At 42.4% G+C, this 17,485-nt stretch overlaps 1 protein-coding gene across 1 annotated transcript in view; it reads right to left on the reverse strand.

Moving 5' to 3' along the window:
- Window positions 1-4,546: 4,546 nt before the first annotated feature.
- Window positions 4,547-17,485, reverse strand: part of LOC103748954 (inhibitor of carbonic anhydrase-like) — a 48,028-nt gene continuing 35,089 nt past the window's right edge. The window contains exons 13-17 of the mRNA XM_029555303.1: window positions 17,132-17,273; window positions 8,928-8,992; window positions 7,427-7,611; window positions 5,658-5,844; window positions 4,547-4,734 (exon numbers count right to left, since the gene is read on the reverse strand). Coding sequence (XP_029411163.1) covers window positions 4,700-4,734; window positions 5,658-5,844; window positions 7,427-7,611; window positions 8,928-8,992; window positions 17,132-17,273 — 614 coding nt within the window. The 3' untranslated portion in view covers window positions 4,547-4,699. The remainder of the gene's footprint in view (window positions 4,735-5,657; window positions 5,845-7,426; window positions 7,612-8,927; window positions 8,993-17,131; window positions 17,274-17,485) is intronic.

Consider the following 17,485-nt stretch of genomic DNA (forward strand, 5'->3'; position numbering starts at 1 on the left):
AATGTAAAATGAAATAAACAAGGGTCATAAACACAGATATTACCTGTTTTCTCTCATGTGTGGACTCTATCATAAAAAAGGTGATATGAAAGTAGAAAGGGAGCTGTCAGAGAAAAGAGAGGATAGAGAAGAGGACGGAGGATTAAAAAAATCTGACAGGTGGGTGGATACAATCAGATTACTAGACGTGTGTGAAAATATGACAACGAAGCCTTATTCCACATAAGTAATATGTGCTATAAAAAAGTTTAAAGAATAAAAAAGTAGAGGACTGGAGAAATGGCTCAGTGGTTAGGAACACTTGCTGTAGTTCCAGAGGACCCAGGTTCAATTCCAGCACCCACATGGTGGCTAATAACCATCCATAACTCCAGTTCCAGGGGATCTGACACTTTCTTCTGACCTCCATGGGCAATGCACAACACTGGTGCACTTACCTACATGCAGGCTCAACACTCATACACATAAAATAAAAATGATAAAATGTTTTTAAATTTTTTTAAATAAAAAAGTAGATTATATGAAAAGTAAATAAAAGGAAGGACACAGAGTTAGAATGGAAAATGAAACAAAATGTAGACAAAGAATAGTGACAATTTTTAAAAACATAACTTGTTTCTTGCAGTGTATACTAACACTGAGATGGCTATAGCTAGAGTGACCAAAGAGAAAATATAATCACTAGTGTCAAGAATGGAAGGATGGACAGCACCATACAGCCCACAAATACTAAGAACAATAACAAAACAGTTTAAAGAACTTTATGGCAAAATCCACAACTTATATGAAATAGAAAAGTTCCTCAAGAATATTGTTCTTCACCTCTAGGTTTTTGCTGGTTCTTTTTCACATTTTTATTTTACTTGAGTGTCTGTGTATCTGAGTCTTTGTGTACATGCCTTATACTTTTTTGTTGTTATCGTCATGTTTTCCTTTAAATCCTCAAGTATGTTTTAACTGTTTCAAGTTCACATCTGGATACTAACACAAAACCTGAAGACTCACCTGAAGCCAGACAGATGAAGGTACCTGCTCTTGGACTTTTAATCTCCAAAACAATGAGATAAATAAATCTCCTTTGTTTATTTAAAAGACAAAAGAGAAAGCTGGGTCTGGAAAGATGGCTCACAGCTAAGAGTGTATACGGCTTTTGCAGATGACCTGAGTTCAGTTCCCAGCACCCAAGTTGGGTGGCTCACAACTGTGCATAACTCCAGCTCCTGCCCTCTTCTGGTCTCTGCAGGCACTGCACTAAATGCACAAACCTACACTCATTTACACTCACATATACACATAATTTTTTTAGTTAAAAAAAAATCTCCTTAAAAATGTATTGTCTGAATTCTCTCACGGCTGTGTTTTCTAAGTGTTTTTCTATTGGTTGATTTTCCTCCTGCTTCTGTGTCACACTTTGATGCTTCTTTGCATCCTTGATGACATTTTCCTTTGATACAGGTCTGTTGCATTGCTGCATGTTTAGATTTTGTTACCTTCCTTTCACGTGTTGGAAGCTTATTTCAGAATGCAGTTAAGATACCCACAGATCAGCTGGAGCCTCTGAGGCTGGCTCCATTCCAGAGTAACCTTTAATGTGGTCCTTTTAGCTCCACGTCCAAGTAAATGCCCGTGTGCTCAGTGATCTCTTCACTCTGCTTGCCAGAAACGTGCATGATTCCTGGCCTCATGAGCTCTGGGAACGTTTCGGTTTTTAAGTCTCTCTTATATTCTTTTCCCAGCCTCATGGATTTCCATTTCAGTCTACCCACATGCAGATTAGTCTTTTGCTGCAGTCAAAGACACTGCAATGCAGATCTCTGGATGGTTTCTCTGTAAAGTCCCATCCTTTTAGAAACTCAGCTCCTCGAATCCCAGGCATATTGGCCTCCTCGTATTTCTGTTTCCTCAACTCAGTGCTCTGGCTCCTGTGTGTCTTATATCCCAGCCTAGAAGTGGCACCTGGCAGAATGCTGGGTCACTTTCTGCTCACCTCGTTTTCCTTCCTTCAGGGATTCCAGTCCTGCATCAAATCGTTGTCCAAGATTTGCAAAAAGTTGTTTCATAGATTTTTTCAAGATTTTTAGCTGTTTATAGAAGAAGGGTAAGTCTTGCTTGGGTTACTCTCTTTCCAAGGCAGATGTTTACTCTTATAAATCTAAAAGTATAGAACTTGGGGCTGGAGAGATGGCTCAGCAGTTAAGAACATTGGTTGTTTTTGAAGACCCGGGTTCAAATCTCAGCACCCACATGGGAGCTAACAACTGTCCATAGCTCCAGTCCCAAGGGATCTGACAGCCTCTTCTGACCTCCATGAGCATTGCATGACACGGGTGCACTTACCTACATACAGGCAATACATGCATACACATAAAATAAAGCTGGGCGTGGTGGTGCACGCCTTTGTTCCTAGCACTCGGGAGGCAGAGGCAGGTGGATCCCCATGAGTTCAAGGCGAGCCTGGTCTATATAGTGAGTTCCAGGACAGCTGGGGCTACAGGGAGACCCTGTCTCAAAAAGACCAAAAAAATAATAAAATTTTTTTAAAGTATATAACTTGGTTCCCATTCAACATTTATTGACTGTCACAATCTGGAACTGTGGGACTGCTAGCCTTTGCAAAATCTCTAAGAGGCTATTGAAAAGAAATGAGTGTGAGGTAGGAATGGCGGTGCACACCCTTAATCCCAGCCCTCGGGAGGCATAGGCAGGTGGATCTCTGTGAGTTCGAGGCCAGCCTGGTCTACATAGTGAGTACCAGCCAGTTGTGGCTACAGGGAGATGCTGTCGAAAGGAAGGAAGGAAGGAAGGAAGGAAGGAAGGAAGGAAGGAAGGAAGGAAGGAAGGAAGGAAGGAGGAAGGAAGGGAGAAAGAGGGAGGGAGGGAAGGAGGGAGGGGAAGGAAGAAAAGAAAGAAAGGAATAAAAAAAGAACGAGTGTAGTCACACTTTCGGGAAGTTGACTAAATGAGCAATAAGATACAATTTTTACAATTTTAGGATTTTTCAATAAATCTGAACTCAGACTATGATTGCCTCTGACATTGGATTTAAATATTAAAACATAATTTGTGTGCATAAATATATGCATGTGTGTTGTTAATGTGTGTGTGCTTGTGTGTGGGTATGCAGAATGTGTGCAGGTGTGTGCATATATTTGTACATGCATGTAGAGGCTGGAGATTGATGTTGGGTGTCTTCTATCATTCTTCATCTTATTTTTTTTTTCAAGACAGGGTCTTCCTGTAGTCCTAGCTGGTCTGGTACTCACTACGTAGACCAAGCTGGTCTTGATCTCACTTGATCTGCCTGCTTCTGTCTCCCAAGTGCTGGGATTAAAGGCATGCATCACAGGCTGGAGAGATGACTCAGTGGTTAAGAGCACTGGCTGCTCTTGCAGAGGACCCAAGTGTGATACCCAGCACCCACATGGCAGCTAACAACTGCTCATAACTCCAGTTCCAGGGGATCTGACGCCCCCTTCTGTCCTCACTGGCATTGCATAACATGGGTGTACTTACATACATACAAACAATACACTCATACACATAAAATAGAAATAAATCAAAAAATAAACTTTAACTCCAGTTCTAGGGGATCCAACACCTTCTTCTGGCATCCATGGGCATTGGACGCATGATGCATTTACAAACATGCAACTCAAAACATTCATACACATGAAATAAAAATAAATATTCTAAAATATGCAGAAAATTATTCCTTGTCCTTTCTTGTTATTATGTGAGCCTTTGATACTGAACATACTGATGTGGGGTTTTGGGACCCTTGTGATCACCACTCATATTGTCCTCAGTTAAATTTATTGCTTGAACTATATCTGAATAATTTGTCTCTTGAATAAAATATTCAAAGTGTAAGGAGGGAAATTGAGATAGTTTTGTAGAGTTTTTTTAAAGTATTTAAAAAAAATTACATGTGTGTATGTATGTGTGTGGTGTATGCATATGTACTCACCCATGTGTGAGCATGTAGAGGCCAGAGGTTGACATCAGGCACCTTCTGCTCTACACCTTATTTTTTGAGAGAGCTTCTCTCACTGAACCTGGATTTCACTGTTTCAGCTAGGATGGTTGTCCAGCAAGCCCCTGGGATCCACCTGTCTCTGCTGTCTGCGCTGAGGATGCAGATGCAGAGGGTGTGGATACTGTCTATCCAAGCTCAGATCCTCATGCTTGCAAAGCAAGCACCTCACTTAGTGAACCATGTCCCTAGCCGAAGGGTACACTTTTAACACCGATTGATTGATCGATTGTGTTTGTGTGTGCACATGCATGTACACTCACACGTGTGTACACATACATGCCACTGTGTGTGTGGAGGTAAGAGGACAACTTGCAGGAGTTAATTACCTCTGTCCAGATTCTGGGGATTAAATTCAAATCATCAGTCTTTGCAGCAAATGCCTTTACTCCCTGAGGCATCTCACTGGCCCATAAGGCACAATTTTGAGTAGTTATTAAATTTAGAGGCACAATTTTAATATAAATAGTCTCACTCCCTCAAAATCTGACATTTAATGACACTTTCTGAGAAGACAGTTATACTCATTTTATTTCTTGCTTCAGTTACAACACAGAATTTAAAAGATAATTGTTGTTAGCGCAAGTCCGAATGAAGACAAATGATCATCAGCCCACCATAGTTGGGGCTCGTGAGATCTGTGTGGTTGTCCAGGCTGATTGGTGCTTAATGCCTGTGGAATGTGCAGACATCCAGCAGCTCTGTGAAGTATAAGACAAAGAAAGACCATCAGATGCTGTCAGTGTTCAGGATGCTCTGCTCCCCTCTGATTTTATATTTTCTTATAAGTAAACTTCCTAAAAGTGTTTTTATGACTTACCCTTTCTAAAATTGAGACATAATCGAGATGTTTAAAAACATACACAGACACATTCTCTGTTCTGACATGTCTATCCTTAAATATCTGCCCAGCCCTTTTCTCCTGTTCTCTATATCTCTGTACACAACACAACAGAAATTCAGGTATACTCCCGGTAATTTAATAATTCAGCCCTAACTTCATTTCTCTAATTATTTCTGTTTGAGGCAGCTATGCCATCTAAAATATGTATACTAGCTGGTATGGTGGCACATGCCTTTAATCCCAGCACTCGGGAGGCAGAGGCAGGTGGATCTCTGTGAGATCAAGGCCAGCCTGGTGTGCATAGTGAGTTCCAGACCAGCTGGGGCTACAGGGAGACTCTGTCTCAAAAAGAGCAAAATTAATCAATTAATTAATTATACTTAGTCTACTATAGTACTACCTCTGCTTTGTTGTCAGTGTTTATGCATTTACATAAAATCATGCAAACTGAATGGTATATATGTCATTTCCCAAGCCCTTCATCTACACTGAAGTTCACTTGATTATCAGAAAATGGAAATATGTAAGAATTTCAGTTCCCAAGAGGTCGCAAATTCTACCTCGCTTCTTGTCTCCTTCAGTTGATTTAACTTTTTTCAGATTGTGTATTTTTCACTGTTGTCTGATTGAGCTGACTCACCAGTCACTCACCACTCCGAGTATCTATTTTCCTGTGGCCTTGTCAGTACCAGCCCAGGGCTTGGTGCACATGAATTCTTAATATAAACATATTAATCTTGATCCCTGCATTATTTCTCCTTGGTGTTCAGGTCTACTTACCAGAGGATAAGCACTGTCTAAAGCTAGCCATCACTGTAAGATACTGTGGCCCAAGGTATTTTTCATACGTTGTTTTATTCTGAAGGTTAGACAAACATTCTGTGTCATCACTGAACAGCAGGTCCTTGGTTGAGGATTCAAACAACTGGAACATCATATATTCAAACCCATTTCTTCCAAAGAGCTCCTGGGTTAGACAAACAGACAGTTAGTAGTCATGGGCTCCAGGAATCACACAGTTGTATACTCTGCCTTAGAAGACCTGAGGCTACTGAACTGCTCAGTTCCAGCCCCCGAGGAACCTGAGACACAGCACTGTAGTGATAGGAAGCATGGTCTATGGGTTAAAATGCTGGCCCTGTCTTTTCTTTATTATGTGACTTCAGGAAAATCTCTGCTAAACTCAGTGAACCTCAGTTCACTCATTTGTACATGGAGACAACATCAGGTAATGAGATTATATATGTAAAGTAACAAGTAAATAGAAAGAGCTCTAAATTGGCCTTATATTGCTATTTGGACAATGTCCTAGGTAGCTTCAACTGTTAACCTGACACAGTCCAGAGTTATCTGAGGGAGTCTCAATTGAGGTATTGTCGAGACCAGATTGGCCTGTGGCCCTCTCTGAGAGATTGTCTTGATGACTGATGTTGGAAGGCCAGCAGCATCCCTAGGCAGTGGGCCTGGGCTATATAAGAAAGCTAGCTGAGCAACCACAGAGTGAGCCAGGAGCAGAGTGCCTCCATGGTTTCTGCTTCAGTCCCCACCTCAGCTCCTTTCCCGACTTCCTCAGTGATAGACAGTCGCCTGGAAGCATACTGAAGTAGACTCTTATTGCTCCCCAAGTTGCTTTTGGTGATGGTATTTATCACAGCAACACAACAGAAAGCAAACTAGAAAGGCCACTTTCTACTCCAGATGTCTTCTACAACCACTTCCAGATGTCTTTCCAACTTTCTGGATCATCCTGCGTCTTGCTGCTGCCTGGACCCCTGGCTGCATTCCCGGTCTTAGGCCCTAAATCTGCCACGTGCCCAACAAGCTCCATCTCTACATTCCCACCTCTCTTCCTTTGTTCATTTCTCTAGTGGCCAAGGTGGCAGCTTTATCTTCTATGGGATTTTCCCTTTCAAAAGTCCACAATCAAGAGTTACTTAGTTTAACAGTATTCTCTGGCTCACCATCCTTTAACAGGGATGTGAAAATGGTATAAGACATAGATTTCTCCTTTGAGGAACTGCCAAGAATGGGGTGTACTAGCGCAATAGGCAGAGAAGACCTGGGTTGCCCTTCAGATCACTTGCTTTAGGCAGCTACTATCTACAGGATCAGCTCTTGTTGGATTCCTGTGAAGGTCTTAAGGCACCCGGACATTGGCTCTTTCTTGAAGCCCAGACAGTGTCCAGCCTGTCTGGGTTGATTGACCCACGAGTCACCTAGAGACCACCATTCTGCTTTTTCTACATTTAGTTCAGCCTTTCTGACAGCCACTGAATCAACACTCCCTTACTTCTGAAACAGAAGAAAAGAGACTAATTCTCATAGGTAATTGAAGAAGTCGAGCGACAGTATGAATTACTCAGGGCTGATGAATCTCAGGCCATCCATTTGGATTCCTGGGGAACTGCATAACAAGTTGGCATCAGCTATAATCAGAGGCAGGACTTGGAGGGACAAGTCCCTCTACCCAGTGAGAAAGAACATGAACTGGGCTAGGTGTATCAGTACAGTTTGTGAACTGAGCACTGACTAGGCATTGGAGCCCATACCTGTTGGTTGAAGAGTACTCTGCGAACAAAATCTGCCTTATCTTTTCTTGAGACCACGGCACGATTTGGCACTCTGGCCAGGTGGCAGCTCTGAGCCTCGGTCACAGGCTTCCTGGTGCCATCAAGGCACAGCAACTGAAAGTCTTCTTGTTTCAGACCCTTAGCCCACACCTCAGGGTTCTTTCCTAGAGAGAGAAAGATGGATCAGCCACAGCTGACAGCTTTAGTCAAGGTTCCATCACAGGGAATGAGATAGGCTTCCAGTGCTTGGCAAGTCATTCTATACAGAGAAATCAAACAAATAGAAGAGAAATTTCATAAACTAATAATCTTCTTATTTTGTACTTTTTCACTTCTTTTAAAGGAAAAGATTTCTTAAGACAGCCCTGAGTCCTGAGGTAACAAGTAAGCATCAACACGAGACTCGTCTTTGCCAGTCTGGATCATTGTTGAATCTCCAGTACTAAGCAGTGTCCATTGGTTCTTGATGAACATTTGCTAGATAGTGGCCTGAAGGAGCCCCAAGGGGAAGGCATCTTTACCCCATTTGACAAGGATAGCTCAGACAGGTAAAGCCACTTGACTTGCCCAATGTCACATAACTAAGGAGAGATTCATAGCCAGAGTTGAAGTTGGGGGCAGGAAACCTCCTTTATAAGCATGTGCCAGCCACGGGGTGCTTTGGCCGTATGGGGGGGTACTTTACCTTCAGTACCCTATGTGTTCTTCCTAGCAGCACTGGAAGCAAGTCACCCTATGCCTATTTCAAGAAAAAGCAAAGTTTGACAGGAATGGTGGTGCAGACCACAACAGTAGCTACTCAGGAGGCCTACATAGCAGAAGCAAGTTCAAGGCTGGCCTGGGAAATGTAGCAAGATGTTTTCTTTAAAATAAAAATTTTTTAAAAAGTGGGACTGAGAGATGGCTCAGCGGTTAAGAGTACTGGCTGTTCTTGCAGAGGACCTGGGTTCAGTTCTCAGCACTCACAAGGTAGCTAACAATCTTCTGTAACTCCAGTTCCAGGGAATCTGATGCCCTCTTCTGGCCTCCATGAGCATTTCATACACATAGTACACTTTTATACATACAGTCAAAACTTTACTCAGACACATAAAATAAAAATAAACTTTAGAAAAATTCAGAAGAAAAGGAAAAAGGCAAGTCCCAAAAAGGGACAAGATATTTTCCAATATAGAGGGTTGGAAAAAACTTGAATCTGGACTACAAAAAGAATGTCTGTCAATCAAAGGAGCCAGACACACTCATACAGACTATGCCCTCAAGGTGTTTGTCAGCTGGGTTTCAAGGCCAGGTTAATACCAATACCATCTAATTTGAATAGACAGGAAAACTGCTTAAATTTTAAATAAAAGTGTTAGGACACAAATCACCAGAGTCTGGTAGGGTTAGTTATTAAACTTTCCAAGTTGTCCTATTGGGAGCCATTCTGCCAGGGAGACCCAGATTTTTTCAAGTCAGAAAAGGATAGTAGGGTACCTACCATCAGTGTTCTGTAGAACCGTGGGGTGCTTCATGAAGGCCACATCTCCCTTCTCAACTAGACACCTGTTCAACAAGGACCAGATCAGCAAGGAGAGTCAACAGAAGTGAAAGGGAGACACCAGAAGGGAGTCACACCCCTCCCCAGGTACCAACACACCCACACAAGTAACCTGAGCACCTGCACCATCCCTGAGTATTAGAGGAATGTTATGAAAGAGAGAGTTGCTCATTGAGTTTCAGTCATGGAGAACCACCATTCAGATTCTCATTCAAAATACTGACCAGTTTTCCCAGAGGGGATGCTTGTGCTCTATTTACAGGGTTATCTCAGGAATGACTCTCTGATTAGACCCAAAACACACAACATGTGGAAAATGTAGTTTTGACTGAGTTTGATCTCACTTTCCTGTCTGCTCAGTATTGCAACAATGAATGTACTTCTCTAGACATTGGTCACTTTTAATCCCATGAAAAAATGTTTATATCTGCTCAGGTACATTTTTATGAGAAATATTGAGGACATTAAAAATCAGCTCTATGGCATTCAGTCTGTTAGAAATGGCTATTAATTGTCAGAGGCACTGGTATTATTTGTTGTGAAATGTCCCCCCTGGGCTCATGCATTGAAGGCTTGGTCCTCAGCTGGTGGTATTATTTTGGCAGTTGATGGAAACTCTAGAAGACTGAGGTCTAGTTACAGGAAGTAGATCACTGGGGTCATGCCTTTGAAGAGCATATCTGGTGCCTCCCCCAGCACCTTCCTAACCACTATGAGCATCTTTGTTCCACCACACCCTTCCGCTCTGATGTTGCACCTCACCTTAGGCCTACGGCAATGTAGAAAGCTGACCATGCATTGAAATTATAAACCCATGAAACAAAGTAAATCCCCCTTCCTTTAAACTGTTCCCTTAGGAATTTGTCACCACAATGAAAAACTAACACAAGCATCTCTCTCTACTATCTTTTGGTGTCTCTCTACATAACTAGGGTCTACACCCATTAAAACTAGCTAAATTCGGGGAGTAGAGATGGCTCAGTGGTTAAGAGCACTGGCTGCTCTTGCAGAGGACCTGGGTTAGAATCATAGCACCCACATGACGGCTAACAACTGTCCATAACTCCAGTTCCAGGGGATCCTACACCTTCTTCTGACCTCCTCAGGTATTGTACAACACGGGTGCACTTACATATATGTAGGCAATCCATTCATACACAGAAAATGAAAACAATAAAATATTTTTTATAAAAACTAACTATATCCCTCACCCTACTTCTTTTCTTCATGTTCCCTTCTTAAGGATCACAATCCTGCATGGGCATGGTCACCAACTCAGATGTGTCTGCACCTCAGGGCAAGACAGACAGACAGAGATTTTCCTGCTTTTTCACCTCAGAGGAACACTACTACCATCCTTTCTCTACTCTAGGTCAGTGGTTCTCAGAGTCATAGGTTAGAAACTAGCAGCATCAACATGAGCATCAGCATCAGCATCAGCTGGAAACCTAATGCAAGTACTTGAGCCCCACCAGACCTGCAGGGGAATGAGAGACTCTGGAGGTGGCATCCTGGAATCTGCTTTCGCACGCCCTCTGGGAGATTCTGATTCATGCCCACATTTGAAAATCACAGCTTCAGACAATTACCTGCTCATTTCATAGTTTTCCCACTTCCTACTAACCTATATCGTCCCACTTCCTCTTCTTCAACATACATGCAATTCAATATACATTTCCTGCTTCCCAGAAAAAAAAAAACACCACAGACACCATACGCTGGCTTTCTCCCTGCAGCCCTCTGCCAGAGCTGTTTCAATGCCAATCGGTCAGAGGAGGGCAGATCGCTCTCTGGCACAGGTGTCCTGTATCTCAAGCCCACTCGTGCTCTCAGGAACTGTCTGCCATAGTATACACAGTCTCATATAATTATAACTGTTCTTTGTTCGCTGGACTTTTCCATCAGCATTTATATGTCTATTCTTATCAACTCTTCTTGACCCACACTACAGCCAGGAATGGCCCTCTCTTCCAGATTCATCCAGAAACCTAAAAGGAATTATTCTTTACCAGCACCCCTCCACAACTCCTGATGGCTTCCAATCCAGCTCCTGAATCACTAAGTGTGCTCCAGGGGCCAGTGCTCAGCACACATTTTATTCAGCCTCTCAAGTCCTTCCTCTCTCCAGTGACCTGAAATGTCCCCTTTGTTCTGGACTAACACACTATGTGTCCTGACAGTCTCTCAGTTCTGTTCTCTTCCACTGATCACTTCAGCCTCTGCTGATGACTGCAGTGTTGTCATGTGATCTTATGTATAGGAAATGCAAAATATTTATATAATTTTATTCTTGTTCTTAGGTGACCCCCTCCTCAACCATTATCACTTTTTGTTGTTTAAAATGGAAACTTTGTTTGCTCAGTACACCAAATAAGATGTCGTGACAAATACACAGACGTGCAGAGCAATATGAAACAGTACTTTATTTAAAAGAAAGGAATCTCTTCAGTTTTAAGGCAACATACTCCCAAGATTCCTCCCCCTCAGTTGATTAAACAGCTCAACAAAATAAAGGTTAATGAAGTAAATAGAAGTCAATTTGTGACTTTTTCTTAAAAAAAAAAAAAAAACACCAGGGGCTGGGTGGTAAATTGCTTGTTATACAAGCATGAGGACCTAAGTTCAAATCCCTAGCACCCATATTTTTAAAAAGCTGGGTGTGGTGGTGCATGTCTATAATCCTAGTGCTAGGGAGGCAGAGACAGGATCCCTGGGGCTTGCTGAGCAGCACTATTATTGAATCAGTTCCAGGTTCAGTGAGATACCCTGCCTCAAAAACTGGTGGAAAGCAATAGAGGAAGACTTCTATTGCTCATATTTGACCAGCATATGTGCATGAGTACCCCCCCTCACACACACAAACTCCAACTCTATTAATGCATGCCAGTCATTGGCCTAAAGCTTACCAATTAGGCTAGACTGGCTGACCAGCAAGCCCCAATGATCCTTTGCCACCCACCCCCAACACTGGGATCATTACTGTGTTCCATTACATCAGAAGATTTTTCTTACATGGGTGTTGGGGATATAACTCAGGTCATCATGCTTGTAAGGCAAGTGATTTGTACTGAGCCATCTCCCCAGCCTCCTGAACAGATTCTTAAATTGGGTCCTGAGGAAACTGAAAGGAAAGAAGATGGAGTGAGCAATAGTATTTAACTCCAAATAAAATTTTGTTGTAAGAGGGTGAATATACAATTTCTGGAATTAATCTTTGTTTAAGGTGGAAAAAATAGAAGCATGTTTATATGCTGGTAGAAACGACCTAGTGCAAAAGGAAATGTGGAGCTCTGGTGGTGGAATCAGTTAAGGTATCGTTCTTATAAGAAGAAAATGTGATGACGCAGAGAAAAAGAAAAATTGCTGGGCAATGCCCTTAGATGCACAGAAGAGGTGATTCCTGCAGGTGTAGGACTGGGCTGCTTCAGGAGAGGGTAAGTTACAGTGAGAGGAAGGCAAGTAACATCTGAGGGCACAGACGCTGGCATGCAAATGGATATAGTAGTGAGGCTTCATGAAGCAACCTCTCGTTGTTTCATATCCTAGGAAAGGGGGACCCAGAGGTATGGCTCCTTTGAGTTTGGTTTCCATTACTGGAAAGGAAAACCAGGCAGCCTGGAAGTGCAGGCACTAGGTAATGAAATGCAGGCATCAACTGATGCCATAATTTAGTTTCAAGCCTATTTTGTCAGATATTAGAAGAGCTATACCTGCTTGTTTCTTAGTTCTGTTTGCTTGGAATACCTCTTTCCATCCTTTTACCCTAAGGTGGTGTCAATCATTCATGGTGAGGTGTGTTTCTTGGAGGTGGCCAATTGATGGATCCTGTTTTATAATCAAATTAGCTAGTCTTTGTCTTTTTATGGGGGGGCTAGACCATTAATATTGACAGTTATATTGGCCAATGTTTACTAATTTCTGTTATGGTGGTGTTGCAGTAGTTTCTTAGACCTCTTTTTTATAATTTTTTTATTTATTATTTTTATTTTATGTGTATGATTGTATTGCTTCCATATGTGTAAGTGCACCCATGTCATGCAATGCCTGTGGAGAGCAGAAGAGGATGCTGAATTTCCCCAGAACTGGAGTTATGGATGATTATTAACCACCATGGGCCTGGGAATCAAAACTGAGTCCTCTGCAAGAGCAGCCAGTACTCTTAACCACTGAGACATCTGTCCAGGCCCCTCTTAGACCTCTTTTGATGAACTGTTCTGGGGTAATTTATTTCTTCTTTATACCCTCTTGAGAATGTTAATCTCTTCAGACCAAAGTATTCTATTGAATATTTTCTATGGAGCTATTTTTGTGGACATAGATCCTTAAATCTGTTTTTATCATGGATAGTTTTTCTTTCTTCTTCAATTACAACAGATAGTTTCTGGGAATAGTAGTCTGGGCTGGGATCTGTGTTCTTTCATGACTTGTAGGAAATGTATCCAAGTCCTTCTGGCTTTCATAGTTGCCACTGAAAAGTTAGCTGTTATTCTTATAGGCCTGCGTTTATATGGGACTTGATCTTTCTCTCTCACAGCTTGATGTCATAGTTTGGCTGGGAGCAAGGGGGACAGACACTAAGGACATGTGCAGGGTAACAATTATCATGGCCAGTTTTTAAATGTGTCCTGAGTACTGAGGGGAAATGAGGACACAGGAGAGGGTGTGAGAACAAGAAAGAGTTTAAAAGATCAGTGCATCCCAGGTCAGCAGGCTGCTGTAGTCATGAAATCAGGGGGAGTGAAATGACAGGTAGGAGATGACAGAGAACATGATATTTGAAGTTAGATTGTTCTTTGAGTACTCCTCATCATTTTGGAAGAGGTAAATTGTGTTTCTGAACATAACTCCAATAATTTTAGGTCCTCTGTATCAAAATGAGGTCGGAGGAGGTGGTGCACACCAATAATCCCAGCATTTGAAAGACTAACACCAAACTGGCTCAGGGGTACACATGCTTGCTGAAGCCTAATGACCTGAGTTAAATCCCCAAGACCCACGTAGTGGAAGGAAACTCTACATGCGCGCGCACACACACACACACACACACACACACACACACACACACACACACGAGAGAGAGAGAGAGAGAGAGAGAGAGAGAGAGAGAGAGAGAGATCAGTCTTTTCTAAAGATATGCAGGGCCTTAAATGGAATACAAGAAGATGATTAAGAACGAGGTTCTCTCTTTGCCACATCTACTAAGAGAACGAAGACCATGCTAAGCAATTTGACTGTCATCTTTTAAAAAAATGTAGACACCACTCTGAAGGGATGCACAGTTATTCTGAAGAGCCCAGAGGAACCCTCTTCCATATCAGTGTAGAGCTCGGTCTCCTTAGAAAAAGAAGAGGCTCTGGGGTGACAAATGGTGAGGAAACAGAAAGGAACTGGCCACTGTAAAAACTATTTGTAGTCATTCCGAAATGGGCTCTGTGGATGCTCACCTCCCCTATTAACTTCATTATTCAGGAGAATGGGTCTCTGAAGTTTGAAATCTGAAATTTCTTGGGTGAAAAATAAATTCACAGGGTTTGGATAAGAAGGATGAATTAATTATTGAAGGAAATAATGATGAACTTGTCTCAAATTCAGCTGCTTTGACTCAACAAATTTCACAGATAAAAACAAGTATCTCAAACTTTTTGAATGGTACCTATGTTTCTTAAACAGGAACCGTGCAGCAGGCTGAATGAGTCAGACCTGTGTTATCCAGCTCCCAAAGCAAGATCAGGGATTATAAGAACAATTTGGGATATCTTTGGATACCACAAAAAACTCATATTGAAAAAAATTATTTTAAAAGAAGACTGGCAAGTTGGCTCAGTGGTAGAGACTTCTATTTTGTCTTTTTGAAGCAGGGTCTCCCTGTAGCCCCAGCTGTCCTGGAACTCACTATGTAGACCAGGCTGGCCTTGAACTCACAGAGATCCACCTACCTCTGCCTCCCGAGTGCTGGGATTAAAGGCGTGTGCCACCACGCCCAGCTGGTAGAGGCATTTTTGACAACCTGAGTTCAATCTCTACACCCCACAAGATGGCATGAGAGAATTGACTCCTGTCAGTTGTCCTCTGACTGACATACATTCACCCTGGCACATGTGCACCTGTACACACACACACACATACGCACACACACATATACACAATAAATAATAATTAAATAAACAATTGCTTTAAGTATTGAAATTGGGGCAAACTTGTTACCAATATACCTTATGATGCAAAGAAACTTAAAGTTATTTCACCTTAGGTTTAACATTCAGCATTTATTATTATCACTAATATACGGCTTAGTAAAGAGGAAAAACTTTGGAGACAATAGAATGACATGGTCTGGTAGTATAATAACCTGGTGTCTAAGAATAAAAGAGTACTTTCTAGAACTTCACACATTGCCCACACAGTTTATTGACCCAGCACAGCTCTCCTGCCTTAACAGATCCAGCAAGGCTCATTATACTTAGAATAAAATCTAGCTGCTCAATTAGGCCTACAGGGCTTGACAGATGTGCTCCAGTAGGTTACAACTTAGACCCTTCTTTCTCCACAGTTTGACCCACAGATGGTCATTGGCCTCAATGCAGTGTGATTTGTCCCACCTTCATAACCTCGTCTTTGCTGACCGTATTTCTAGATTACTCTTGATCCAGATTCTCTCAGACCTGATCTCATCTCATTATTTGGTTCTCAGATTTCATGGTTCCTCTACTCCATAAAGCCTTCTCTGAGCACTTTTTTAAAAAGTGTTCCCTGTCCTGGTCACTGCCACATCACTCTCTACTGTAGTTAGAATCTTGAGTACCTTCCAAAGGGACATGACTGTTAAAGGTTTCATTCTGGAGACTGGAGAGATTGCTTCACAATTAAGAGTGCTTGCTGGTCTTTCATAGGACCAGTGTTTGACTCCCAGTACCCATCTCGGGAGGCTCACAACTGCCTGTAACTCCAACTCCAGGGGTCTGACATGCTCTTATGAATTCTTATAGTGCCTGCACTCATGTTTACATAGCCACACAGACACACAGAGGACACACACGTATACAGACACATAGACACACACACACACACACACACACACACACAAATAAAAATGTTACAACTTTTTTAAAAGGCTTGGTTCTGGGGTGGTGTGGAGCTGGGACCTGGAGGAAATGCAACCTCGTGGGAAGTCCTTAAGTCATTAGGCATGCCTTTGAAGGGGATTGGGTTCTGCAGGATCATGGACTGGAACCTCTAAGACCATGAGCCAAATGAACTTTTCTCCTTATAAGCTGATTATCAGGTGTTTTACCGTGGTGATGGAATGTTCACTATCACATGCCCCCTTGGTCCTTCTATAGCACCTACAGTTAGAAAGAATCTTGTTTATTTGTGTGTCTACTGTCCTGCTCTTCCCGTGGAATCCAGCATGGGCAGGGGCAGAACCCAGAACCAGCTTGCTGTAACCCCTGTACCTAGAACAGCACCCCTCTCATATCTGATGCTCTATTAAGTATTTCCTTTCTTGAATAAGGGAAGGAGCCTAAAGGTATCTATTTTTTAAAGATATTCATCAGCCAAGTGTAAGAAGCAAGCTATCTCTCCTGTGATTTAAAATGGAAACTCTGGGGCTAGAGAGATGCCTTAGTGGTTAAAAGCCCTGGCTGCTCTTACAGAGGACCCAGGTTCGAATCCCAGCACGTGGCTGCTAACAACCTCCAGTAATTCCAATTCCAAGGGATCCGAAGCCCTCTTCTTACCTCCACCAGCATTGAGTAACAGGAGTACACTTACACACATGCAGACAATACACTAATATACAGAAAAGTAAATAAGATTTTTTTAAAAAATTTAAAACATAAAATAAAATGGAAGTTCTACCAGATCCCATGACTTATCTATAGTCACACAGAAGAAAGGAGAAAAACTAGACTCTTCAGCACCAATCCTGCCTCCTCTAAGTCTCTGAAATGCTGTAAGGCAGCTGGGCATGCTCTAGAACTGAGCTGATCATCAATCCTTAGAGCCTGTGGAATTGCCAGGAGCTCTGTTCTCCAGTGTTGGCTCCTCATAAATCAACACCCAGATACTAGAATAGTGAAAAGGATGAGAGAACCAGTCAGTCACTGAGATGGCACAACAGAAGAGGGTGCTCAGACACTAACCTGAGAGCCCCGCTAGAGCCATAGTATCTCTCGTGGCTGTTGGGAGCACACATGTGGGCTGGATTGTCACTACCACCACACAGAGCACAGAGACGGGAATCCGGATTAGACCCGGGGGCACAGCTGTGACTGAAGAACTCATCTACAAGAAAGGACAACCGGAGTCAGTTCTTTCTGAAATTGCAGAAAAGTCCCGAAGACTGGCTTGTGATACAAACACACAGCTGGTTATGTGGCAACATTATCAATAGCTGAGGAGATGGCTCAGTAGGTAAAGTGACTGTCATGCAAGCATGAAGACCTGAATTCAGATCCCCAGCACCCATGTATACGTTGGGTGCAGCAGCACAGGTC

The sequence above is a fragment of the Nannospalax galili genome, unplaced genomic scaffold, assembly GCF_000622305.1.
Source record: "Nannospalax galili isolate Female #2095 unplaced genomic scaffold, S.galili_v1.0 scaffold1046, whole genome shotgun sequence".
Taxonomy (NCBI): Eukaryota; Metazoa; Chordata; class Mammalia; order Rodentia; family Spalacidae; genus Nannospalax; species Nannospalax galili.